This window comes from Lissotriton vulgaris, chromosome 9, assembly GCF_964263255.1.
Source record: "Lissotriton vulgaris chromosome 9, aLisVul1.2, whole genome shotgun sequence".
NCBI lineage: Eukaryota > Metazoa > Chordata > Amphibia > Caudata > Salamandridae > Lissotriton > Lissotriton vulgaris.
In genome coordinates this window covers 142,100,659-142,127,615 of record NC_141697.1, presented here as the reverse complement: position 1 = coordinate 142,127,615, position 26,957 = coordinate 142,100,659, and the positions used below count along the sequence as shown (strand labels likewise).

At 44.9% G+C, this 26,957-nt stretch overlaps 1 protein-coding gene across 1 annotated transcript in view; it reads right to left on the bottom strand.

Moving 5' to 3' along the window:
- SPTBN5 (spectrin beta, non-erythrocytic 5) overlaps positions 1 to 26,957 on the bottom strand; it is a 2,284,272-nt gene that overhangs the window by 1,840,713 nt on the left and 416,602 nt on the right. The window contains exons 14-15 of the mRNA XM_086937224.1: positions 18,292 to 18,428; positions 16,409 to 16,615 (exon numbers count right to left, since the gene is read on the bottom strand). Coding sequence (XP_086793350.1) covers positions 16,409 to 16,615; positions 18,292 to 18,428 — 344 coding nt within the window. The remainder of the gene's footprint in view (positions 1 to 16,408; positions 16,616 to 18,291; positions 18,429 to 26,957) is intronic.

Here is a 26,957-nt window from a genome sequence, read left to right as displayed (position 1 = left end):
CTGACACTAAGGACTTTACGCCGGTTTTTTTGCCTTTCGGGTGCAAGTAAGTGTTAACCAGGATTAACTCTTTATGTTTCCCCGAGGTTGAAAATTTCAGCTGTACTGCATTTATTCCATTATCTATTCCCGATGTATTTTTGCTCAGCAGTTCTTTTGCTGCGTTTATTGTTTTTATCGAGATGTATGTTGTTAATCCTCCTTTCTGGTGACCGAACTTTGAGATTCTGCTGGCTGTGGAGGTGAAACGGCTCTACCAACCAGGTTTCTTGTAGTGAAATTAGATCACACTGCTGGAAATATAACAATAGGTCTTTGTTTGTGGTTTTTGGACCTAGACCGTTTATGTTCCAAGAACACAGTTTTAGTGATGACTTTATTTTTGGCACTTTCTTGGAATGTTCTTCGGGCTGTCATGGACTGATATGTCTGGTGTTGATAGTTTTTGCTACCCAATCCCAGTCTTGTCTTTGGACCGGTTCGCCTTTGTTTCTGCCCCACGGGAGATCTCTGTCCTTTCGTTCGGCTGAGCTTCCTCGGGCTCCTCTTAATATGGATTTTTTAGGTATGCCACGGCAGCCATTTTCTTGTGTTTGGTTAGTGTAATCCTGAAAATTGCGGAGTAGAGGTTCAGGGTAGCCGGGATTGTGATACGGTTTTATTCAAATCACCCATTCCTCGAGTTGCCTTTCCTCCTTTAGAATTTTTTTTGCCAGATCTCTGGTAATCCAGGGGGTTTTTGTTATTTCCTGTTCCGACAGGTGCTTATGACTGATAAATTCTACAGCCTCCAGATCTTGGGTGTTTACTCTCCCCAGGTTTGTGATTGAATTTAATAGTCGAAGAATGTTGCATCTGTTTAAAATGTCCTCTCGACCCTTGGATCTGTACTCTGGGATAAATAGTATTGATTTATAGTCGGCGAGATTGAAATTATCCGGAGGTTGTTCGGGTTTTATTTTGAGTTCTATTCAGTGGGGCATTCTGGGGGCTTTGGGCACTTGCCCCGTGTGATTCAGTGATTCCATATTGGAAATTGGATTGTGGTTAGCGTAATCGGTGATGTCCAATGATTGTTCGGATTTTATTTTCTGTTCTGTTCTTTGAGTTGTTCCGCAGGTTTGTGGGGCTAACCCTCTCTGGTTCAATGATTCAATGTTGAGCTTTACCTCGGGTTCTTTTTTCCTTGTTACAGGGGCCGTGTTGATGGCGAGTTCCTGAATGTCTGAGCCCCCTATTTTTTGTGAGGCCATATTTCCAGCTGCTTTTCTTCCCATTGTTTGCTCTCCTGAGGAGTTTATTACACTCTTATTTGTTGTCTCTGGACATTCTTGCTTGCTCACTTCCGTCTCTAATCCTCTAGTCTTGTTGGCTTGCAAGGGTTTGGTCTGTTGGGACTTTATTTCTGGTCCTGTTGGTCCGTGATCGTTGGAAGGATTCGGGTTGAGATTTGAGTTTGGTTCATCTGTAGTATTTCCTCGGACCGTCTCGGGTTCAGCCGCCGTCTTGTTCACCTGTTGGAAGAAGTGTTTTATGGTGGATGTTTTATTTCTCCCTTTTCTCTTCATTTTACGTCGTTGTTTTGAGGTTTGCATTCTGCCGAGCTATTGATCTCCTCCTTCTGGGTTATTTCGCAGCTCTATGGAGTTAATCGGCTGCTGTTGTTCTTGTTGGGGTGAGTAAAAGGAACCTGCTTGCTCTGATCTCAAGCTTTTGGTTCTTTGTGGTTTTTGCCCGTCCTGAACACCCTCTTGGGCTGTGCTCAAATCGTACCTTTCATTAGAGTGGGTTTTTATGCTGTTTGATTCCTTGGTTGTTTTGCTGTGGTTCGGTTCCTCAGTTTTTTGCTTTGGGGCGTGCTCCTCGTTTTTTCTTTGTTCACTTCCGATAACCTTTACTGCTCCATTTCCTTGCGAGTCGTTTGCATACTTTATGTCTGTTAGAAGGTCACTCATTACAACGGGAAGGGTGGCTAATTTGTCGATAATTGAGTAACAGGTGCAGCCTGGGGGGTTGATCGCAGTTTCTGATTGGGCTCTTTTAATCAGCTCATTCAGATCTAGTAGCTTGTTGTCGATGTTGATGACATGTGTGGTTAGGCGAGTTAGAAGTGTTAGTTGGATATCCATCTTGTCCGAATGGTATTCCATAGCTTTTGTCGAAAGATTCATGGTATTTAGAAGGGATGCCCATAGTCCGCTCTCCTCTACGGTAAGGGTCTTTGGCGCTTTATGTATCTTGTTTTCTATGTCCTGCGGTGATATATCACACTTTCCCTGGGAATAGGTATCGACCATTTTTTCCCACTCTTCCGTTGTCAGGAGGACGAATTAATTCCGGCTGTACCCGATGGCTGATCCTGTGGGTTGTTGATGTACTTATTTTCTGGGGATGATGTTTTAGCTTGGTCCCAGTTGCCATTTGTTTTTAGTTATTGAGGATTTGGCTGTAGATTTGTCTGCTGATGAGCATTGAGATCTTCGGTCTCCTTCTATTTCCTGCTCTAAAATGTCGTTGCATCCCTCCTGTGCTTTTATGGGGTGATGAGGAAGTGGGAAGAGAGCAGAGCCGTTTGCGGCTGTTGATTCTGGGTCTCATGTTGTATTTGTGTTTGGCCCAAGGTGGCTAGGTTGAATTATGATGGTTGGTTCCAGCGCCACTCTTGGGGTTTCCAGGGGTCTTAAGTGGTGCTTGTTTGTGAGATTTTGCATGATCTGATTGTAGCCCTTCTCTTAGACTTTTTCATCTTTCACGTCTGCCCATAATTGGGGCTCTTCTGTGCTGCATTCTACGTTTTCCTTTTGCCACCTGAGTTGGTCCTTTCTTTTTCATTGACTTGATCTCTGATTTCTTCCGTGTTAAGTTGGGGCATTGGCTTCAAGGAGTGTTTTATTGTTATATCGTTGTTCAGGGTACTCGCCGTCCCTGAATTTAGAATATCTGGACTTTTTATGGGAATTTTTTCCGGGCACAAGGGGGAGGGAAGGCCCTTCTGTGTGGAGCTGGTGTGATTTAACACTGCCCCAGCATATTTTATGAAGGAAAATCTGGAGTCCATTTTTGGTTGAGATAGAGGTTTTTTTTGTTTTTTTTTGTTTTGATCTGGTTTGGCACTGATACCTCTGCTTCTATTTCCCTTTCCATATACAGGTTCACTAAGATTTCATCCTCCATATTGTTCAGTGCGTCTGTTCTCATTGGTTTCTCCTCGGTGTTGGCAGGCACCTTGAGGATCTTATTTTTCTTTTTTCGATTACTAATCTCTGTTGTGACGGTCCACCTTTCTTTGCACGATCTCATGTCAAATTCGTTGCCTGAGGTGTCTATCAGTCTGTCTGTCTATCTGTCAGTGTCCGGAACACGATGTTGATCCTATTAATTCTGTTATTCCAAAAAGATGTTGTAAAGCTCCTACTTCTACGCCTCTTCATTGATTTGCCTAAGTACCGATTGATTTACCGAATGGCGGTCTGAGCTTTTATGCCCTGCTTGGTGGCTTCCAGGGGAATCTAGGTGGATCCGGGTGCCAGAAGGGCCAGGTAGTTTTTACTTGTTTTTAGCCAGCCTTATCCTTGTTTTTGGTTTCTTTTTTTTCCCTTTTGTCACCTTTTCACCTTATTTTACTAAGTTGCTTAGTTGTTTCTTATTTTATTAATTTTTTCTGACCACCTCCACTCCCAGGATTAGTCACGTGTCCAGCCATATCCTGCCGTGTCCTGCCGTGTGCCACTTGTCCTACCCTGTCCTGACCAACGTGGTTCACTGGGCGTGGCACCCCCGATCCGCTGGACCGGCCAACAAACGGCAAGTGGAGCTGCCAATACAGGGCAAAAAAGACGCAAGGTAGAAGGCAGGTAAAGGTAGGTAAAGGTGGGTAAGGCTGGGTAAGGGCTAATGGAGGCTGGCCTACCGGTGGGGGACAGACAAGGGGACAGATGGATTAGTCTCTCTGGGGATTATTTGCCGAAGCAGGCACTAGAGACACAGCTGCAGTCTGCTGCAATCAAAACACAGCTGCCAATCCCAGCGTGAGAGCTGAAGTTGAAGCTGGAGTATGGGCAGTTAGTGCTTCTCCTGTAGATAAATTGGACTCTGTTTTTTTTTTCTTGATGAAGCGGGAATAGAGACTCAGTTAGTGCTCCCGCTATAGATTTCAGAGAAGCTGAGGACCCGCGGGGGAGTCAGGAGGGGGGGAACGGTTATGGTGAACGGCCCTCTGATGCCATTACAGCTATGGCTCACCTCACCCCTCACCTCTGCTCCTCCCCGCTTCGATGCCACCGCTTGTGCTGCCACCTCCGCTGATTTCTGGTGCTGGCGACGGCACCGACGTTCTCTCTGTCCTTCTTTGGGGACTCTGCGGGGCTCGTCTCCCGTCTGGTGAAAAGCCGCCGCGCAAGCCTTCCCCCTCGCCTGCTTGGCGGTTGCGGTTGTGGTTGCGGTTGCGTTTGCGGCTGATGTTGCCGAAGGTGGGAGGGAAACCCCTCTCTCGCTCACTCCGCTTCGCGCCTCTGCTCCTCGATTCTCGATTCTCTCGGCTCTCAGCACCTCAGACTGCGCAGGATCCAGATAGGTAAAGGAAAGAGACTTAGGTTGATAGAGGGGAAAATGTCCTTCTCTTCAACAGGCACCTGAGCGTGGGAAGGAAAAAGAGCCGGAGCCTGAAAGCTGTCATTGGGGACATGAGGAATACTTTTCCTGTTGCCCTGCTCTCCCTCTGGGTGCCGATCTGAAATAAGTCATAGACTGAGAATGAGGATGAGTGTATTGCGGCCAATAGGGTTATGTAGAGGAGGTGTAAGAGGGATATCAGTTTTGTTGATATTCACATCTATATGGGGGCAGGACTCTTCCTTGAACCCCTCGAAAAGGTACCTTATGGTATTGGAGCGTCCCCGAAAACTTTGCTGTGTCAGTGTCCTTCTTTATATCCTGGAGAACCTCATCGGTATGTTTCCCATAAAGAGTCTCTCCATCAAAGAGAAGATCCAATATCTTATTTTGGACCTTAGGCTGAAAAGATGTTGCTCTGAGCCAATCATGTTGGCGTAATACTGCTGCTCCTGCCAGAGACCTAAAAGCTGTTGTAGCAATATCCATCGCGCAGTCTATAACCTCTGAGGAAGCCCTCTCACCTTCTTGGAGGATCTTCTTGGCATCTGATTTACCTTCATCAGGAAGTTGTTCGATGTGTAAGGGGCTAGGTCACACCACATCTGGCGATCATAGCGACCTAAGATCGCTAAAGCATTAGCTGCCCTGACCATAAGTCCTGACATCAAAGAGAATTGTTTGCCTGCATTGTCACGGCATTCGCCTTCTTTGTACAGAGGTGTTATGATCGGAGCAGACTGGTTCTTGGACTTCCTTTGAGCTGCCTGGGAGATTACAGAGTTTGGCTTTGGGTGACCCACCAGGCAGGAAGGACTATCCTCTGGGGCTTTATATTTCTTTGCCAATCTAGGAAGAACAGGAATCACTGTGGCCAGGGTTTTTATGACCTTAAGGCCCTCCTCCCACATGTAACTAACAATGGGAATGACTTATAAAGAAAACACTCTGTATGGGAAGTTGACATTGGCAAATCAAATCTTTTGACCGCTCTTTCTCTGTTGATGGTGAACACGGAGTTGGAATACGATAGTTGTCCCATTCCCTGTGTGGATCTAGAAGCTGTAAGCAGAGAAAATAGCCCCTGGAAGTAGAATCAGATGCACTCAAATCCTTTTTCACACACTCAAAAGGCTCTATACCAGCGATTACAAAGTCCTAATTGTTAACCATTACTACACCCACAAACTGTGGCACGAAAATTGAACCCCAAGCTGAAACGTAGTGCTAACACAATTTTATTTATATAAAAAAAGAAGCAAAATATGCCTCAATCCATACACATGTTAAAAATTCTTCGTCAATACCTCGAAGGATAAATGTGAAATAATACATACACTTTCAAAACCAATACAGTACTTTTCAGACCCAAAACTTGCAGTTATCATATTCTGTTATAACCAAAATGTGATCCAAACATCATACATTATACAGAGAGATCTTTTGGTAAAAAATATTATTCTTATCCAAATGTCCCTTGTTTTTATGATTCTTTGTAGGAAAGTGCATTGATGCGTTTCAGTGGTATCGAAGTTCGTTTAAAAGAGCCACCTTCTTCAGGACAAGATTCATGTGCACATTGTCTTGTATTAAAACCTTCCTATAAAGTAGGCGACCACACCCTGTTCAATCTCAGGACTTGGTATCTATAAAATGCACTGCCTTTTATTATATCTCACCTCTAAATACCCCACCTTTCTTCTTTCCAGATGGACGCGGTGCCGTATATGTACCAATTTGGCCGATGAACCTTAACTATTAGTCAGAAGCGCCATCTCCTCCTGGTCGTCATCTGAGGTGACAGGGTGCTGGTCAGGAGGAGGTGTTGATGGTGGTAATCTTCCTGGCATTTTCCATGCAACTCCGATGGACTGTGGGCGTGACCAAAGGAGCCATTGTCTTCTTCCAAGTCCTGCTCCTCCAGGAGATGTGAAGGAATCAAAGGAGTCACCTTACTAGGGGATGTGACTTCTGGAGTTAACTGTCTTAATTTCTCTGCAGGAATTTTTTCCCTCTTTAACAAGGTCATTGACGATGTCATCGATGGAACCACTATCATAGTTAACAGGGTCGAAGGCAAACTGGACACCATCGTTGTTGGTGCCTCCGATAGCGCTGTAGCAGTCGTAGAAGTTGTCGCTGTTGTAATTGTGACAACAAGGATGTCAGCGGACAATGACCAGAGATGCCTGCAAAGTCTTCAACGAAGATCCCATCGTCGATGCTGTCATTGGAGTCGGTATAAATGATGACTGCTCCTTGACTGCAGATATGTGGAAAGCATTGCTTCGCGTTGACGATGGTCTCTTCATCGTTGCCGTCGTCAATGACGATGCTTTAGTTGACAGTAAAGCCTTTGTCAATGCTTTCTCCTCAGGGGGAACAGAAGAAGGCTTTTTGAAGGCTTGTCTGCCCACAGGAAGTGTTGAAGGTGGCACAGAATTCGACTTTTTTACCTTGCTGTCCCTTTAAAGATGTCCTTTTCTCTCCTTTTCACCTCAGTGAGGAGAATTTGCAGGATGATGCCTGTGAGACCCATTGGCAGTCTTTTTAGAGGCTTAATGAAGGCGCTCACCAGATAAATGAGGTTGAGATCTTTACCTCGTGTGAGACCTTCTGGAAGACGAGAAGGCAGAGGCTCTTCACTATCATCACTAGATAAAGGCTCTTTTCTGCTCTTCAGTTTCTAGTGCCATAGAGAAGGAGCTTCTCACGACCCCTCAGCATTTTGGTGGAGATGATATGACATACCTTACAAACCTAGGCCTTGTCATAAACAGGAAGTCTAAAAAGACCCTTCTTCGCCTTGTTTGACATCAGGAATGTAGATTAAGAAAACCAATGTAGATTTGTAAAGCCTTGCAAAAGAGTAGATAAGGAAAAAACTGAGCAGAGCTCAGTGGAGACTCCCTAGCACAACGTGCGGGAGAAAATCGACCTTCAGATTTTCTCCCGCACGTTGTGCTAGGGAGTCTCCACTGAGCTCTACTCAGTTTTTTCCTTATCTACTTATCAGGTTCTCTCAGGAGTATTCTAGATGGTAGGGTGTTCTGATTGGCTAAAGCCTAGTTTTGGTCTCCATTACAAAAAGATATGAATATGTCACAAAACTGAAATTGGACTAGGCCTGTTTTTCTAGTTTATGCTAACTTTGCATTGCTGTTTTGATATCCTGGGGACCCATCTCGACGACAGGGAATGATTCAAGCAAGTAAATCTATAAAAAAGTTCCAATTCTGGTGAAATCTTATCTGTGGAGTCCCCCAAGGATCCTCTCTCAGTCTAATCTTTTTTTTTTTTTTTTTTGTGTCCTCATTTTCGCCCTTGGTGATCAACTAGTAGCATGTGGAAACGATCTTACTGTCTCAGATAAACTGGAAGGAGCTCCGAGGAGAGCAGCTCTGATTGCCCCACAGTAAGTAGTATCGTAGTCCACCAAAGCCACCTTGAAATAACCATATGGGACACATGCTGCGTTCATATACCCATCGTGTTTGAATATATTGGGTATAGTCAAACGGAAAAAGAAGAGGATGCCAAGCGGCGTAATCATTGGACCTTAGGGAGAAAAAAAAAAAAAAAAAAAACCCCAAGATCAACCAACGCTCTTTACCAGTTTAGCAAGCTCCAGAAGTTTCTCTTGCTTTGATTTCCTGATCTTAAGAGGTCCATCTTTGATGTTTGTAGAACTGACCTTTGCCAATCCAGCAAGATTGGAGGTGATAGATCTTTCCATTTCTTACATATTTCCCTCCTTGCCAACAATATACAGAAGAAAAGTAAATTTTTTGCTGGACCCTGAAACTCTGGAGAAATACCAAAGATAACAAGAGCAGGAGATAAAGTTAGTGGGGATCCCAAAGAGGTGGATATTGAAATTGAAACAGAGTTCCAGAATGGTATTAGCAGTGGGCATTCCAAGAACATGTGTAGGTCTGAGGCCTCTGCCAAACCACATTTAGGGCATAGAACCTGCGTATTGTCTGTAAACTTCGACAGGCGTTGAGGCGAATAGTAGGCCCTATGTAGTGTGAACAAATGGTTTCGGCGTAGCCAGGATGGTTTTACTATGTTCCACATGATTTTAAATGATTCGTGCCACATATTCTCAACACTAATATCAGTCATATGTATAGACCATAGCTGATCTGGTAATAGGAACTCACCCTCTGCTTCATCTAATAATAAATTGTACCATAATGAAACTTCTTTCTGAAATGGGAGTCTATCCGTTAGTAGTGACACCAATGTGCTATCACCTCCTAACTGAAATCTACCTTTAACAAGGGACCTAGCATTTGCCCAACCTTGCATTTGAAGATATTTGAACCTAGAAAACCTAGGCCCCACTTTTGAACTTAAAACCTCCCATGGTAGTAGACTTCCTTCAACCAAGATGTCCCCCCAAATTAACATACCTGCCTCACGTAATGGTGTTGCAAGACTATCCAAAAGCCAACTCGGAGAGCCAGGCGAGTTCCATAGTGGGGCTTTAGCAGAATAGTAGTCAATTTTAATGGTACACCTAAGTTTAGTCCATGTTCTTACCAAGGCATTTGATAGAGTTAATTGGGTTTACTTATCAGAGGTACTGGAAAAATCTCTCAGTCTAACCTTATTTAACATCTATGTGATCCAACTGGCTGACCTTATCAGACCACACTGCATCAACATACTTTTCTACGGAGATGACACCCAACTAATACTTCCCCTGCCGGACAAGATTCCCACAACAAAAAACAACTTTGCCTCATGCATGACCCCAGTAGCCAGTTAGATGAGATCCAACTTCATCAAAATCACACAGACAAAACTAAAGTGGCGTTCTTTGGATGGAATACCTCTGCTTGGGACTCTACTGGGTGACTACCAGATCTCGCCCTCACACCTACATCCACCACCCATCCCAGATATTAAGCAATAATCCTGGATGACAAGCTCGACATGACAGCCCAGGTGAACGCAGTGACCTCCAAACTGCTTTTACACCCTAAGGATGTGGTGCAAGTTTTCAAATGGCTACCAGAGAACACTAGGAATACCGCCTCTCAGGCTGTGATTACCAGCAAACTTGACTATGACAATGCACACCACACAGGAATCACCATGAAACTACTGAACAGACTCCAAACCATTCAAAAAACTACAGAAAGATTCATACTCAATGCACCTCATCACCCCATACCTTAGAGAGCTAAACTGGCTCCCCATACACATGCTCTAGTTCAAACTGTGCACAGACAAATCATCATCATCATAAAATCTTTATTTCGGTAAAAAAATACCATTAAAGCACAGGTTAAAACATGGACATATGTATAGATGTTCCAGTTTATACATGACAATTAATTATTGGAAATGACATCCAAATTAGAACAAAAAAATTGAATTCTATTAAAAACATGTCAGTATTTTTAAATGTTAAAAAAGAGACGGAGCAAGTTTATCAATTAGCCCATATACCATGTATTAACACTGGTCAATTAAAACAGTATGAATACGCCACATAGCTGCCAGAAACTTTGAAACAGCAAAAACATTTGGTCCAGCGGTGTCAGTTTTCAATATTCTGAGTGCATGCGCACATTGCCGCAAACCAAGGTTTTTGCACGATGGGATAAGCCAATGCCTTCTCGATTTTAAATAGGCAGGGCAAAAAAAGAAGACATGTGTCTCCGATTTGCTTTCACATTCGCACTGAGGGCAGTTTTTCGGAGCAGACATGGCCCATTTGCATGTGAAGGTTCGTATGGGTAGAACGCCATATCTCCATTGCACATGCAGTTTTCTGGCTAACACAGGGTAAATTATATCTAGGAAACATTCAAAACGATATGTATCTTTCATCAAAAGAAAAGTAGCGGTTCTGGAGCCAGGGTCGGGCTGCAAAGGCTCCTCGACAAACTGCTTAGTTATACAACCACGAACCAACTAGAGGTCAACCTTAAGAAAACGCAAGTTGTCCACTTTGGTAAAAAACGACACACCGGTGGCGGGTGGTCATTTAACAATACAAGTCTCGCTATAGGCCAGTCGTACAAATATCTAGGTGTCCACCTGGACTCCAGATGTAATCTTGTAAAACAGCACAATGAGATCGCAGTTAAAGCAACGACCCTTGTGGTGTCACTAGGTAAGCTCTCTAAAAATCTCTCAGGCCCAACACTTTTGCCTCTCTTGGAAGTCATGAGAGCGAAAATAGGGTCTACCCTATCATTCGGCATAGAGATACTCAGGGGCAAACTAAACATGGCTTTAAATCAACACACGACCAGAATATATAAAAGAGTTCTCCAGTTGGCAAATTCTGCATCTGCAGCACAGATAAGATTAGAGATGGGGTTACTAAACTATGAGGCTTTCAACGTCGGCACTTACTTAAACCTCTGCCATAAACTGAGACAAGCGGACCCAGGCACATTAGAATCTTTAGTCTGGCTAGAAATCACCCAGATAAATCCAGGTGGAACGTTTGGTCGCCTCTTTAAAGACGCCATTCATAAAATGTCAGCAAGTGACCTATGGGCCCTTAACCCCAGTCAAACAGCATTTAAAATGGGCATTAAAAAATGTGTGAGAATGAGATCACTTTTTGCGAAACGTAGCCACGCTTGGGCTCTCATAAATTCGTATAGACGGCTAGCCCCCGCCACTTACCTGTCTTGTACATACTCACTGTACCTAAAACGTAGCCTTATAGATATTAGAATGGGGGAATGGCGATTTCTGCAAGATCTGCCTTCCTGGCGACGTACGGTGGAAGATCCAACTTGTAGAGGGTGTGGTAAAACGGCCGAAACACTGTTGCATGTGGTCTGCCTTTGCCCACTCTTTAATTCCCAACGCAGGTGCAAATTAAAAGCTGAATGGAACAGGCTGGGTGCCCGGACCTGTAGGCAAGCCATTATTGTGGCCTTGAACCCTGAAAATACAGTCTTAAACATAAGACTAGCAAATTTCATTCAGCAAGCATATCGTAATTTTAAGCAAAATAGGTCCCATAAAGCGTCCCCCTTATCCTTTTTAACCATTTAACACACCTTATAACATACCCCAATTTCTAAGGAGGACAAAATGAAAAGAGCATGAGCAGTATCCCTAAGAATATTGGGTTGTTTTTATATGTAAGATACCACTGACTGTGAGAGTAACATAAAAAGGGTGAAGAGTTTTGTATATTATATGTTAACCTATGCTCCCTTTGGTTCATCACATTTCTGTGTTTTTATATCCTATTTTAAAATGTTACTAAACAAGGAGGCTCAAGATGTGGATGATTTCTATTTTTATTACGATTGTCATAACTGATCGCGTTTCTGTACTCATTTTAACATTTGGTACATAATGTGAATTTTGTATTCTTCTTTTAAAGTTATCTGTGTTATATCTAAATAAAGATATTTTGATTTGATATGTATCTTTCATCAGAAGAAAAGTAGCGGTTCCGGAGCCGATATTGGGATTCCAAGGGCCATGTTCAAGTTCTCAGCGCGATATACCTTCGCCAGCGTAATGGCCGAAATCGCTTTGCAACCCTGCTCAGGGTCAGACCATAGGACGTAAAGTCCCAACCTGGTCAATTCCTTCTTGATATACATAAGCCAGGGGATTTTGAGTATGCTCGGGGAAGTGAGTATTTCCCGGAGGTCCTGCTTATAGTTAATTAGCTCTGGCGTGGCCCAAAGCTGACGCCAGAACCTTAGTGGTTTTAGGGCTAACTCCTCATCAAATGGTAAAATCCCCATATAGAGTCTTAGTGGGAAGAGCGGGGTACTGGGCGGAAGAGCTAGCAAGTGCCTTAGAAAGTTGTTATCTACCTTAGTGAATTGGGTGTTCGTTACAATGACCCCATAGTTCACCGCCGCACATACTTGCACCCCTAGCATGAGATTTGTAGACCTCCAAAGGGGGGGCAAGAGGTTTAATCCTTGAGACATTAGATAGTTTGAGGATCCCACCAGATAATTGGGCAAGTTTTAGTTGGGATTTAGTTTGCTGGGGACCCCACGACAGACTCTCATTAATTGTGACCCCTAGGTAAACAAAGGTGCTTACCCTTTCCAATCTTGTTTTACCTACGGCGAGATTAGATCTTGTGGGTCTAGGCGGGTTGAAGATCATGTATTTTGTTTTAAGTGAGTTGATCTCCAGTCCCCGAGCAACACAAAATTCTACAAAACCATCCAACGTCCGTTGAATGCCCATTGGGGATCTAGAGAGCAAGAGGGTATGATCGACAAACATTATCGCCAGTACCCTATTCCCTGCTAGCTTGGGTGCGTCATTATGCTGGACCCCGTTAAGGTGCGCGATCGGTGCAAGCACACAGCCCTGCCGTACCCCATGGTCAACGCGGAATTTAGATGTTAATTCACCACTCTTCCCGCATCTAACTTGTGCAAAGTTAGCCTCATGTAGCCTTATCAGGACTGAAAGGAGGTGGATGGAAACACCCAGCTCGCGAAGAACACTCCAGAGTTTGCTCCTGGGTACAAGAACAAAGGCAGAGCGTAGGTCAACGAACACCAGATAGAGGCTGCCAACCTCTATACGTCCCGTTTTCAAGTGCAATAGCACTAGTCGAAAGATTTGATCCATGGTCGAGGTGTTCTTCCTGAACCCCGCCTGATAAGGGCTGAGTATTGCATGCTCCTCCATCCAGCCCTGTAGCCGTTCCAAAATAAGTCTCGCAAAGATCTTTTGGGGAACATCAATGAGACTTATAGGTCTGTAGTTGGATGGGAGCAGAGGTGAGCCCTTTTTAAAGATAGGGACTATCTCTGCTCCCAGCCAAGTACTGGGGAGAGCCATACCTCTTAGGATTGTATTAAATACAGTCCGTAAATAGGGACCCCAAACTTTCGGCTGGTGCTTGAAGAGGTCACCTGGGAGTTTGTCCAGACTGGGTGCTTTATTTGAATCAATTTTGTTAATAGTGATGCACACCTCATCCACCGTTACCTGACACTCCTCTAACAGAGTATTATGCTGGAGAAATGTTGGGAGATTAGGGTGTTCATCCGGGGAAGCCTCGATCGAGTAGAGAGCCCGGAAATGTCCTTCCCATACTACTGGCGCTAGGTTGGGTTCTACAGCAGTTTTCGGTTGACCTGTGGCGTTATTAATTATGAACCAAAATATTTTATAGTCTTTGGTGTCCAGGGCGGCAGATAAACTGGTTCACTTTTCCTGCTCCCACTCTTCCCTCGCGCACTTGGTGAGCCTTTTATATCGAGCCCTCCTGTGCTCTGACTTGGCTTTCCTGCACGTCTTATTATACCAGAAGAGCAGGGGACCCCTTTACCCTTCTTAGACCCCTGGGATTTAATACCTCAGCTAGGTTAGTTGCTAGGTCCCCATAGAGCACCTCAAGTTGTGATAGAGAATCCACAGACAATAGGGGTTCAGGCTGCAACCTCTGTCAGAAAGGGAATCGCCAATTTATACAATTTTGCTATCTGTTCTGGGTTTTTCTCAAGACGAGACCATCTAATACTGCGCCTATTGTTAGTCAGGGTGAGGTCATTGTTGGTATTTTGACCATCTTCCATCACTGGAGCTCCGTTTCTACCAACTTTTGGCAGGCCCATTTCTAAAATTAAGGCGTTATGGTCACTATCCACTCTAGACACCACAGTGAGATCAATTGCCCTCGGCCAGAGCCTAGTTTCCCGTAAGATGTAATCAAGATGAGACGTTTGCCCTGGTTTATTATATGTACATTTGGCTGGAATGTCCAAGGGAGTACGGCCATTACATGCACGTAGAGAGTGGGTGATGGTTAGTGCCATCACCTGAACTGCTAGTGGGGACCATGCAAATATACAAATATAAAGGCTGGGAACAGCAAGCAATCAGGCACAGGTGATACAAGTGCGGGGCTCCTGGGAGTTGGAGTCCCGCTGACGCTCCCCACACGGCCTCGGATGCGGCAGGTCCCAAGCTGGCAAAAACCGCTGTGAGCGGCACCCAGTCCATATAATCTCCTTCAAGCTCTTTTGCCAGCAATCCTTATAAGCTTTACCAGCAATAGCCTAAATGTCAAGAACCCAGCCAGGTGGCGCAACCTATTGTGCCTAAAGGGCCTCAAGCAGGAATTTAGGTTGGGCTAAGCAACGCATTTAATGCTCTTTACGCTCTCACCGAGCACGAACACAGCTCCTGCCAGCGCCCACCAAAAGCCTCCAGCAATTTAACAACTCTCGTACCTCCTTAAAACTGGAGGATTCAATCTCCGCCTTCCGTGTTCCCAGGCTGCAATTTCATCGGAGTCCCGAAATAACAATTAGCTCCGTTTAGGCCCCCAGGCTCGTAACGCCAGGGCTCGGTTCACATTAACTTATTTCCGCCTCTCCAGACCGATAAAAAGTCCTGGCAGCTTTTCCGCGTTCTCCCTCCACGCCTCGGAGCAATCCACTATTCCTCCCTTCACTGCCGTCTCCTCAGACAAATACAAAGCAGTACACAGTGTTGTGTGCTGAGTCTGGGAGCACTTTGGGCCGCACGCTGGCCTACAGGGTAGCGCGGGGGCAGGTCGCGCTCAGCGCAGTAAACCAGTCCGACACAGGGGTGATAGTCGGAAGTGACGTTCACGAGTGAACGTCCTTCTTTTATTCAACCCCGCAGGACACGCCTGGCCTGCGAATGTGGGGATGCGTGTGTGCGTGCAGCGACTAGACCGCTGCTGACATTACACACAGCATCGGTCCAGCTTACCTAAACAGCTAGGTACGCTTCCACCTAACCTCCAGGAACCTTCACTCAGAACAGACTGGCACTAGCACAAGTTCCCCAAATGAACAAAAACAACGCTGAAAGCTGTGCTTTTTCTTACATCTCCCCCCAAACAAGGAATGACCTCGCACATCACATCGGAGCCTCCTCATCGCTTCTTGAAATCCTGCAAGAAGCTGACAACCTGGCTCTTCGAATAAACTCACCAGGGAGACATTCGCCCACCCCCCTGCAAAGCCCTGGATACCCTCCTGGGTCATTAGCGTGCCATACAAATAAACAAAACATAACATAAAAGGAGTTACATGCTGAATCGAGACTTACAAAATATATCGGACAATTATGACTCTGGTTTTTTTTCACCTAAATTGTGTTTTTACCTGCTGAAAGCAGATTAAATAGGGCAGTGAAAACTGGCAGGGTGATAGGGAAAAACAGAGGGAGATTTGTATGACATATTAATTTCCCCTGTTATTCTCCATTTACCAGATAACAACTTGCAGTTGGCAGGTAACGGTACTTTCAGGGTAGAATAATTACGGTTGTTGGAGACTCGTGAAGCCCACAATCAAGGCCTTGGTTTGAATGGTAAAGTGTATGCATCTATTTTGTTGATTTATGCTTCCTTAAAACATAGCAGAACAAATATTTGGAGGACTGCAGTTAAGAAAACTTGTGTTTGATGAGACTTGATTTTACATTTTCTTGCTGTAAAGCGCTTTACTCGGAAGAGTAGACGGGCACTGAACCTGGAATTTAGTTTATAAATGGAACACGACTCACAATTTGTTGACCTGCCATTCATGCCATTATGTACCAATGGTTTGTGCCTTTAACTCTGGTGTTAAAACTTCCTAATTTGCATTGTAACTGATTTGCAAAGTAGTGGTCTCATGGACCACTACCAAATCGCAGTGAAACCATTTTTTTAAACTTAAAAAAAAACATTTCTTGAGATTCTTTAATTTTTTTTTAAATAAAATAACAACTTCACACGAGTGATGAAGAGAACTGTTCTCTCTGTACCACAAACAACTTTATAAAAATGAATGATTGAAGATACCTCGGCAATTGCCTGCAGATCCCGATAAGATGCATCGATCTTGTTTTGTGTTTTCCAGATGTTGTCCGTGTCGAAGTGATGGTCATGGGTAGACAGAGCAGAAGAGTGACTCTCTCTGGTATTTGGAGCCTTCACATTTTTTTCTGGTGAAAGTCCCATTCCTGGATTGCTTTGGGTTGCCACGCGTGCCACAGTCACTTGAACCACCTTTTCAAATCACAAACAAAAACTTTTAACAACTTTGGACTTTAAGGTAATTTCTTCTTCTGTGTACCTTTGCATGCAAGTTTTGTTATATTTAAGAAGACTGCTATCATATAAAAACAATTTTTCCAAATAGAATACTACTATAAAAGTCTCTGTACTAATATCCTAAAATGTTACTTCATTTTCGGTCCAGATTACCTGAGATTTTACTCTGGGGTTGCGTCACTTTGTTGACGCAGCGAGACACAAAACATATTTTAGTATTTACTAAGCCACACAAAGCCTGATTTGCATGGCTTTGTGTGGCTCTGTAAAAATGCAGAAATGCAAATTCCGTTGCCCTGCATCAGGGAGGCGTTACAAGGGTGGAGCATGGACGCCCCAGTGCATCCACCCATGTATTCTGACGCAAACCCATATTTACTAAAGCGGAGGCTGGCACAGCGAGGAGAAATATCCTTATTTGTACTTGTTATTTCCTCTTTGTATGTGTGCTGTGTTCTACAGCACACATGCAAAGAAGAACAAGCCTCTAAGAAGAGTTTTTGTGTAGGAGGGTATCCCTCCCTGCACAAACACTATTCTGACCACAATGCACTGCGTTGTGATGCAGGGGTGCCAGCATTGCTTCTAGGCAGCCAGAAGTGTGTCTGTGCTCCGAGAGTGCAGAACTGCGCCATCTCTTAGTATATGTGGCCAGTTCTGCTCTCCCTTTCACGCAACGCAGCACAGCAACTTCCTTTGCTGCTCTGCGTTGCGTGAATTATTAGTATTTAATTCTACCCGGCACTTAAACCAAAGAAGTTAAAGACTCTGCTAGACCTAACTCTCCACTACAGCAGATGCTACACGTATGAAGCTTTCTATCATGGGATACATGCATCAGACTGTGTATCCTGACCTCCTCCCCTTTTCTGAACAAGTCATGGCTCAAAGCTCCTTTCCCTTCATTTCAGAAGTCCACCTGGCTCTCTACCAACTCATCACCAGCTCCGACATTCCAATGATGTCGTCACAGAGGCTGCAGCTCTAACTGACAGAAACATACTGCATAACAGCGCACATGCATGCATCTGGCATAGATACACATGGATTTGGAAAGGCCATGAGGAATTCAACCCCTAATCAGTGAACAAAACAACGCTGCCTTTAATGCTACCAAGATTAACTACCACCGAAGAACAATGCAGTGTAGCAGCATTACATCTGCTGAAACAGTCGCTCCTATGGAGGCAGTAGAAACGTCATCTTCACAGACATTATACGCGGGCTATTCCGCATCTTTTAATCTGAAATAAGCAAGTGTAGCTGTCGAATATAGCAATAGGGTGGTAGATAGCACAGATAGGACACAACTTGATACCAGAGTATCAATATATTAATCATTAGCGTATGGAAAAGACCTGCAATGGGGGGAGGGAAGTTGGGAGGGATTAATAGGATAAGGATCTACTTTGCATAATTTAAGTAGATAACACCAACAGGAGACAAAATAATCTGTTCAGATACTAAATGGAAAATCGGTTGAATGAGTGAACTGTACTGGATCCCAAATGACGAATATACATCTAATAAAATTTGTTTAAAAATAAGTTTGGTTGTCGTCATGCAGCACTGCACTTCGAGTGTCCTTTTAGATTTGGCAAAGGAGGGAACAAAAAGAGTCACCCACATACCTTCGGTTCGATCTCAGTGAGGTAGGATGTCGGCACAGCCAGTTGCCTTCCTGTGGAGTCTTTCAGTAGCCACTTGTCTGGATCGGTTCCGTCCACCAGCTCCAGGACATCTCCTCGATTCAATGTGAAGTCATTACCTGCATCAAAACAAAAGATGCTAGAGGAGCAAGTCTAGAATTCCGACTGAGAGACAAATTTCTATTTTCTACTGTTTGCTAAACTTCTTGTAGTTACCTGAATACATAAGCTATACACAAACATACAATGAATATTAGCACAGAATAAAATTCTACTTTCTTTTGGATATCCTGTATGTACTCTGTCAGACTAGCAGGGTCAATGGCCAAGGTTTTAAATGTATTAATGGTGCAGAAATCTGTGTGATGGAATAAAAGCAGGAAAAACTTCAATCTGGTTTAACTTATATAGCCACTACGCTCATTTTCTACCCTTCAAACCGGTATTGCGAATCAGGAACATCTTTACATATCGCACCCACTTAAGCATCTGCAAACTTTACAGCAGGGATGATATGACAGTCTTCAAAACTCCAAAGACTTCACACTCTTCAAACGTGAAGCTTCACCACTTCCACATTGTTATATAAATTAATAAACAACAAGGACACTTGTTAACTAACTAGTTTGCTGTAAATACCTTCAACTGATATCAGTACTAGTTGGGAATATACAACGTTATATATTATAAAACAATCAATGTTTATACAATGGAAGAGTAGTTGGATATGCTGTCAGAAAGGATTTTCTCACGTTCTTTTAGCACAGAATTTCAATATTAATGATCTGGCACGTGTTTCAGTGATTTCATAGTGGGCTTGAAAGAACCCTTTGGAAGATTAGGGGTCTTTGTGTACTCACAAAAGAATGTAGGACTAGTAAAATTGGGTTTAGTCCAATGGGAACCATTCATGTGTGAAACTCCTGATACCTCACTTGTAGTAAAAAAAATGATGTGGCAAAAATTGTCATTTAATCAGAGCCTGGAGAACATGTATGAATGAACAAGGTTCTTTTTGTGATCACTTAAAACCATTACAAATTCTTACAAATCAAATAAAAAATATCATGTTATAAAATAAGTGATGTTATAAAGTAAATAGAAAATACCATAGTAGTAAGCACAAAGTGAAAAAATAGGCCTAGGCCTCATCTCATTTTGTAGCTTATCCACCTCTTTTTGTAAAAGAGACCAAACTTTTGCAGTAGCCAATCAGAGCAGCCTCACCCCATAGAACCTTCCTGAGAGAAGCTCAGAGCCTCAGATTTTCGTAGCCGTTGTAAACAGCTATCCCACAAAACAAAAAGACTGAGCTTTCCCAGGGGAGGCGGGTGGGCGCATGGGAATCTATGAAAGTTACCAATACTGGGGAATCAAAGTTACAGGTAAGTAACTTGTTTTCTTGCCCCAGTATTGGAACTTTCATAGATTCCCATGCTTTGTATCAGAGTAACTAGCAGTAAATAGAAAAAGCATATTTTGCAATTCGTGAACTGGAAAATGTCACACAATTCTGATAAGAAAACTAGATACACATTACAATCATAAAGCATGACAATAACACAGTAATACAAAATATGCAAACAGGAAGGCGGGATAGAAAGGAAAGCTCACCGACTTATTGGAAAAGGTTCCTCAAAACCGCCTGGCCCACTGCTGCATCCTCTTTCACAGAAGAATCCAAGCAGTAGTGGCGAGTGAAGGTGTGGACACTGCTCCATGTCGCTGCTCTACAAATGTCCTTGATTGGGACACCTGCGAATAGAGCCGTCGATGAAGCCATTGATCTTGTAGAGTGAGCACGAACTGCTTGCTGCAGTGGTTTTCCAGCCGCCTGGTGGCAAAAATGTATAGCACTGGAAATCCAGCGGGAAATACAGGCTTTAGAAACTGGACACCCCTTGCGAGGAGCACTGAAAGAAACAAAAAGCTGTGAAGATTTTCTGAACTGTCTTGTCCGCTCCAGGTAGAATTTCAGGCATCTGTGAATGTCCAAAGAGTGCAAAGTTCTTTCCGCGGGTGTGGAAGGCTGTGGAAAGAACGGTTTTAAGACCACTGGCTCATTTAGGTGGAATTCTGAGGGCACCTTCGGGATAAATTTAGGATTTGTTCTTAGGATGAGAACATTATTCTTGAATTGTAGAAAAGGTTCCTCAATTGTGAAAGCCTGGAGCTCACTTACTCTTCTAGCCGATGTCAGGGCCAAGAGAAGAGCCAGTTTCCACGAGAGAAACTTAAGGTCAGTCTTATGAATAGGCTCAAAAGGGGCTTTCATGAGATATGACAAGACTAAATTCAAATGCCAGGCTGGTGGTGGAGGCCGGACTGGAGGAAAGACCCTGAATAAACCCTTCAGGAATTGTTTGATAATTCTTGCTGACCACAGGGAAGGACCTGAAGATGAACGTCTGAATCTAGAAATGGCCGCTAGATGCACTTTAACAGAAGACGGAGCCAATCCAGATTTTGCCAGAGAAAGTATGTATGGCAAGAGTTGGTGCGGTGCAGAAGTATATGGGTGTAAACCTTCCTTCCAACCCCAAACACAGAATCTCTTCCACTTAGCCCGATAGGTCTTGTTGGTACTAGGCGCACGGGCCTGGGCCAAAATGTTCCTACATTCCCCTGAGAGATTTAAACCTTGGAACTCTCGGAACTCAGGAGCCACGCTGTCAATCGCAGAGACTTCAAGTCCGGATGTAGAACCTGTCCGTGAGACATTGTCAACAGTATTGGAACAGGATGCAGGAGAACTGGCTGGTCCTGGGAGAGGAGGAGAAGTTCTGAGTACCAAAACTGTCTGGGCCATGCTGGAGCGATCAGAATCATCCTGCACGGTTCCACCTTGAGCTTGCTGATCAACCTCGGGATCAGCGGAATGGGAGGAAAGGCGTAAACAAAGGCACCGGACCAGGCAATCAAAAGCGCATTCACCAAGGATTCCCGATGGTGAACCCTGCTTGCGAAGGACTGGCATTTGGCGTTCTGGGGAGTTGCAAACAGGTCGATGGATGGTGTCCCCCATCGTGCAAAGAGCTCCTCCAGAACGGTCTGGTCCAGTTCCCACTCGTGAGAGACAGTCCTTTGGCGACTCAAAGCGTCCGCCCTGACATTGAGTGTCCCCGCTAGATGTTCCGCTGAAAGGGAGATATTGTTCTGGATTACCCAATTCCAAAGTGTCTGGGCTTCCCTCGAGAGGGTGGAGGACCTCGTTCCGCCTTGTTTGTTTATGTAGTGCATGGCTGTGGTGTTGTCTGTACGAAGCAGCACTGCACGGTCGCGAATCCTCGGAAGAAAAGCTTGTAGAGCCAGACGGATAGTGAGAAGTTCCAGAAGATTGATGTGGAACTTGACCTGGACTGGACTCCAATGGCCACTGACCTTTAGCTCTTGGAGGACCGCTCCCCATCCCTCCATGGAAGCATCTGTCGTCAAAACAATGGGAGATGGTGGAAGTTGGAACGATAAACCCCTGGAAAGATTGTCTTTCAGCGACCACCAGCCGCTTGCCTTTCTCATTTCCGGGGTAACGACAATCTTGTCGTTGAAGGAGCCTGTGACCTGACGCCATTGCTTGTCCAATTGTTCCTGCAGTGGACGCATTCTGAGCCTGCAGTGTGGAACCAATGGTATGCAGGATGAAATCGATCCGAGAAGCGATTTGTACTTGCGAACTGTCAGTGATTTTCGAGTTTGAAGAAGGCGGGCTGAACAAATCAGCTTGCATTGGCGCTCCTCCGATGGAAAGGCTAGGCAACACTCTGTGTCCAGGATGGCCCCTAGGAACTTCGCCGTCCTGGAGGGGCATAGAACAGATTTTTCTTTGTTGAGCCGAAGACCTAGTTGCTCGAACAGTTCTCTGCACGACGTGACTGCCTTGGACGCCTCCTGTGCAGATGGAGCCTTCAGCAGCCAATCGTCCAGATATGGAAAAACCTGTATAGCCTGTCTTCTGAGAAAGGCTGCTACTGGAGCCAGAATCTTTGTAAAGATCCGCGGAGCGGACCGGAGACCAAACGGCAGTACTTTGAATTGAAAGTGGCTCTTGCCCACTGTAAATCGAAGATATTGCCTGTGAGCTGGATGAATAGGAACGTGGAAGTAAGCGTCTTCCAAATCTAGGGTCGCCATGTAGTCCCCTGGATTGAGAAGGCGGAGGATGTCCTGAAGAGTGACCATCCTGAAGGACAACTTGACGAGATAAGTGTTGAGCTGCCGTAGATCTAAAATTGGACGCCACTTGTCCTTTGTCTTCCGAACCAGGAAGAACCTGGAATAGAACCCTTTCCCCTTCTGAGAAAGGGGTACAGGCTCTACTGCCCCCTTGGTGGAAAGTTGGTGGGCTTCGAGATGAAGGAGCTTGAGATGTTTGGGAGGAAAGGCGTCTGGCGCTCTTGTTGGAGGAAGGTCTTGAAACTCCAACGTGTGTCCTTCTTTGACGATCTGTAGGACCCACTGATCCGATGTAATGACCATCCAGTTGTTGAGGCAATGGGCAATCCTGCCCCCCACTGGTGTTAATGAGGGAACAGGAACAGTGGAAAGAGCCACCTGGCCGCTATTGTTTCCTGGTGTTGTCTCTCCTTTGCTGCCCTTGACGTCCTCTAGGCTGTTGGCGAGAGAAAGAACCCCTCTGAGAGTACTGAGGTTTATATTTTTGGCTAGATTGTGAGCCGGAAGAGTAGCGATTCTGATTGCCTCCTCTATAAGTGGAGAATCCTCTACCTCTTGCTCCCCTGAAGGGTACTTTGCGATATTGCAATGTTCCTAAGGACTTGGCTGTATCGGTGTCCTTCTTTATGCCCTGCAGGGCGTCATCAACGTGTTTGCCAAACAGCATTTCTCCGTCGTGTGGCAGATCCAAGATTTTATTCTGCACTTCCTGTCTGAACCATGTGGCCTTTAACCATCCTTGGCGTCGCAGAACAGCCGAACCGGCAAGAGATCGAAATGCTGTGGTTGCTATATCCACCGCAACATCAATGACCTCCGAAGAGGCCCGCTCCCCCTCCAGCAAAATCTTCTTCACTTCTTCTTTAGAGGAATCCTGTAATTCCTCCACAAATGGAGCAAGGTCGCACCACATCTGGCGATCGTAACGTCCCAGAATTGCCAAAGCATTGGCTGCCCTTACAAGAAGACTGGCCATTGCTGAGAATCTTTTACCCACATTGTCTAGGCGTCTGCCCCCCTTATCTGGTGGTGTAGTTAGTGGTGTGGATGGATTTTTAGATTTGCTCTGGGCGGCCTGAGAAATGACCGAGTCCGGTTTAGGTTGACCAAGCAGACACGCCGGACTGCCATCAGGTGCTTTGTACTTTTTCTCTAGTCTTGGTAGCACCGGGAGGACTGTGGCCGGGTTATGCATAGCCTTCAGGCCCTCAGACCAGACATGCTCAATGATTGGTATGGACCGTACTGATTTCCTGAACGGTTCCTTAAAGTCATATAAGAAACATTCTGATTGAACCGTGGTCACTGGGAGACCAAATCTTTTGGAAGCCCGTTCCATCAGGTTGTGAAAACCTCCAACGTCCGCTGGAGGCGAGGTAGCGTTATCTGGATCTGCGATGTCTGGATCCCTTGGGTCAATCAGATTCCAATCCACCTGTTGATCTTGATCAGGATCCACTTGTTGGTCCGCATCAGAAGAAGCAGTATCATCATCTGTATCATGCACTTGCACCACTTCTTGTGGGCGCTCTTCAGGCGCAGTAGTACGCTCTTTTGGAGGCAAAGAGTGTTCTGCCACAGGCTGTAACGATTGAGACGGAGGCGTCGGAGGACGCACTCGTTGAGTTTCTTGAGGAGTAGGGAAACGCTTCCGGTCGTCCTGCAACATAAGTTGTAGATCCGCAATCAAACTGGATGGAATCGCCACCATCCCTTCTTGCACCTGACGTGAAGGCTTCTGCAAAGGCATTTGCCTGGTAGTAGTGTGTTCCTCCTCATAGTAATGATCAGGAACATAGTGTTGGTGTTCCATCTCTCCTTCCTCAGAACTAACATCCTGAACCTTAACCTGTAGGTCAGATGGGCTATACGCTTGTCCAAACTCACTAAAAGTCTCTTCATCAGAGTCGTCATCCAACATAAGATTAGGTGGAAGTTTTTGAACCTGTCGCGGAGACGTCATCTCTGGCGTTATCAGCTTCCTTCTGCGCGAAAAAACAAGTTTTTCAGATGATTCCGTCGTCGACGACATCGTCGACGAGGTCGTCGTCGTCGACAGAAACTCTTTATGGGACTGCGTCGACGACGGAAGCGCCGACGAAGATACTGTTCTCGTCGTCGAGGATTGCGTCGTCGACGAGCAGAAACTCATCGTCGACGATGGAAGGAGCGTCGACGGAATCGTCGACGAACTCATCGTCAGCAGCATGGAAACAGGAGTCGTCGACACGGTCGTCGTCGACGTCGTCCCCGTCGTCATCATCGCCGTCGACATCAACTTTGCTGTCATCGTCGTCGACGTGGAGATGGTTATTTTCGTCGACGACGAACAGGTATCAGGTGCCTTGAAAACCGTCGACGGTGCAGGCGTCGTCGACGCAGCCGTCGTCGACGAGCCCGTCGATGAGGCAACTTTCACAGAGATGTCCTTTTTTACAGTCATCGTCGACGTACCTGTGTTTTTAACCGTCGACGACCTCTGTTTCTTGTCCGAAATGACCTCCTGTACTGAAGTCGAAGGCTTCTTGACCCCTCTGTCCTTCTCAGAGGGAGGTGAAGAGATAGTTGTAGACTTTTTCACCTTTTTTGAGGGTTGTGACTCCTCAGGCTTACCCTGCCTCTCCTTTTCACCGTGGTGAGGAGATTTTAGGGAAGCAGGCCTGTCAGACCTATCAGAGGTCCCTGGTAAGGCCTTGTGAAGGGACACGCCTGAAGTAGAAGGGGGAGACCTACCCCTCTTCTGAGACTTCTTAGATGACACCATCGACGAGGAGCCCTCACTGTCTGAAGACACAATGTCCTCACGGTCCTTCATCTTTTAAAGCCATGTGAGGAGACGTCCTTCCCTGTCCCTCAAGGTCTTCGCTGAGAAGGTCCTGCAAATCTGGTAGCTTGTAGGTTTATGGTCCGGATACAGGCAGTATATACAGTCCATATGTTTGTCATCGACAAACAACCTCTTCTTGGAGCAGGTAGCACAGGCTCTAAAGAGGGCTTTTTTTCTCCTTGTCAGACATGAATGAAAGAAATCCAAGTTGTTGAAAAAAGTAGGTAGAAAATTGAAGAAACTGAGCAGAGCTCAATGGAGACTCCCTTGCACAACGTGCGGTAGAAAATCTGAGGCTCTGAGCTTCTCTTAGGAAGGTTCTATGGGGTGAGGCTGCTCTGATTGGCTACTGCAAAAGTTTGGTCTCTTTTACAAAAAGAGGTGGATAAGCTACAAAATGAGATGAGGCCTAGGCCTATTTTTTCACTTTGTGCTTACTACTATGGTATTTTCTATTTACCGAGGCTCCCATTCCGACGACGGGGAATGATACAAAGCATGGGAATCTATGAAAGTTCCAATACTGGGGCAAGTAGGGGTGCTGGACAGCAGAGTAATATGAGTGTCAGAGATTCCCTTCTGTACCTACTCAGTCTACAGTGTGTGACTGTAGAAAAGTAGGATCTGCTTTTATGGTTACTGTTATAATCTCTTATCTAACCCCAGCAACGCATCCTTTTCACTTGGTGGCACGCACATCTGTACGCGTGTCACGATCGCCTCAGTGATGCGCATACTTTTTCTCTCCCTCATTTTCATTTTTTGGATCAAAGCATTAAAAATCTCATGGTGACACACACACCAGTACGTGTGTCACGACTGCATCAATGATACACTCACTCCCTTTTCCTCCTGCCATTTACACATATCCTGTCACCTATATATAACACAGTGACACATTTTCACGTGTCACAAGTTTTTTTTTTCCCTCAAGTCTATCAGGTGACATTTTTCTTTATGCGTGGAGTGTGTTAAAATCTTTGACTCCTATTTATTAGCAATTGGGGGGTGGGGGGAGGGAGAAATTTAGCCCTGTAAGGAAACAACATATTTTGCTACACAACATTGGTACTCATGGCAGGAAGATATTTGACATTCTACCACGCCTGGAACAAGGTCCTAATGTTGACAAAAATGAGGTGTATGTTTATGAAATGTCCCTACTCAAATTAAAAATACACTTTGGAGACAAGGTAAATATTGTTCTGGAACGCCACAAATTTTTCAGCAGGGTTCAAGGTAAACAAGGGAGTATTTCTAATTACGTAGCGGTTTTAAGTGAACTTTGTGAATTTGGGGAACTCAATGACTCCCTAATAAGAGACCAACTTGTAAGGTGTAACAACAACCCTAAGATACAGGAGAAACTGTTACAAAAGCAAACAAATCTTCACAATGCTATTGAGGTAGCTAAGTCCATAGAACATACTGCCATAGGCATAAAAGAAATTAAATCCATTACCAATACTGAGCAGGTGTCAGAAATTGTCAGCCTATCTATGGAAGATACTATTTGCAAAGTGAAAGAAAAGAGTCCTGGCCACATACGCCATGCTGAAGTCAGTAAACTGAAATGTTACAGCTGCGGCAGTAGTAACCACTTAGCCAACCATCCCAATTGCCAAGCTAGGACCTTTACTTGCAGAAA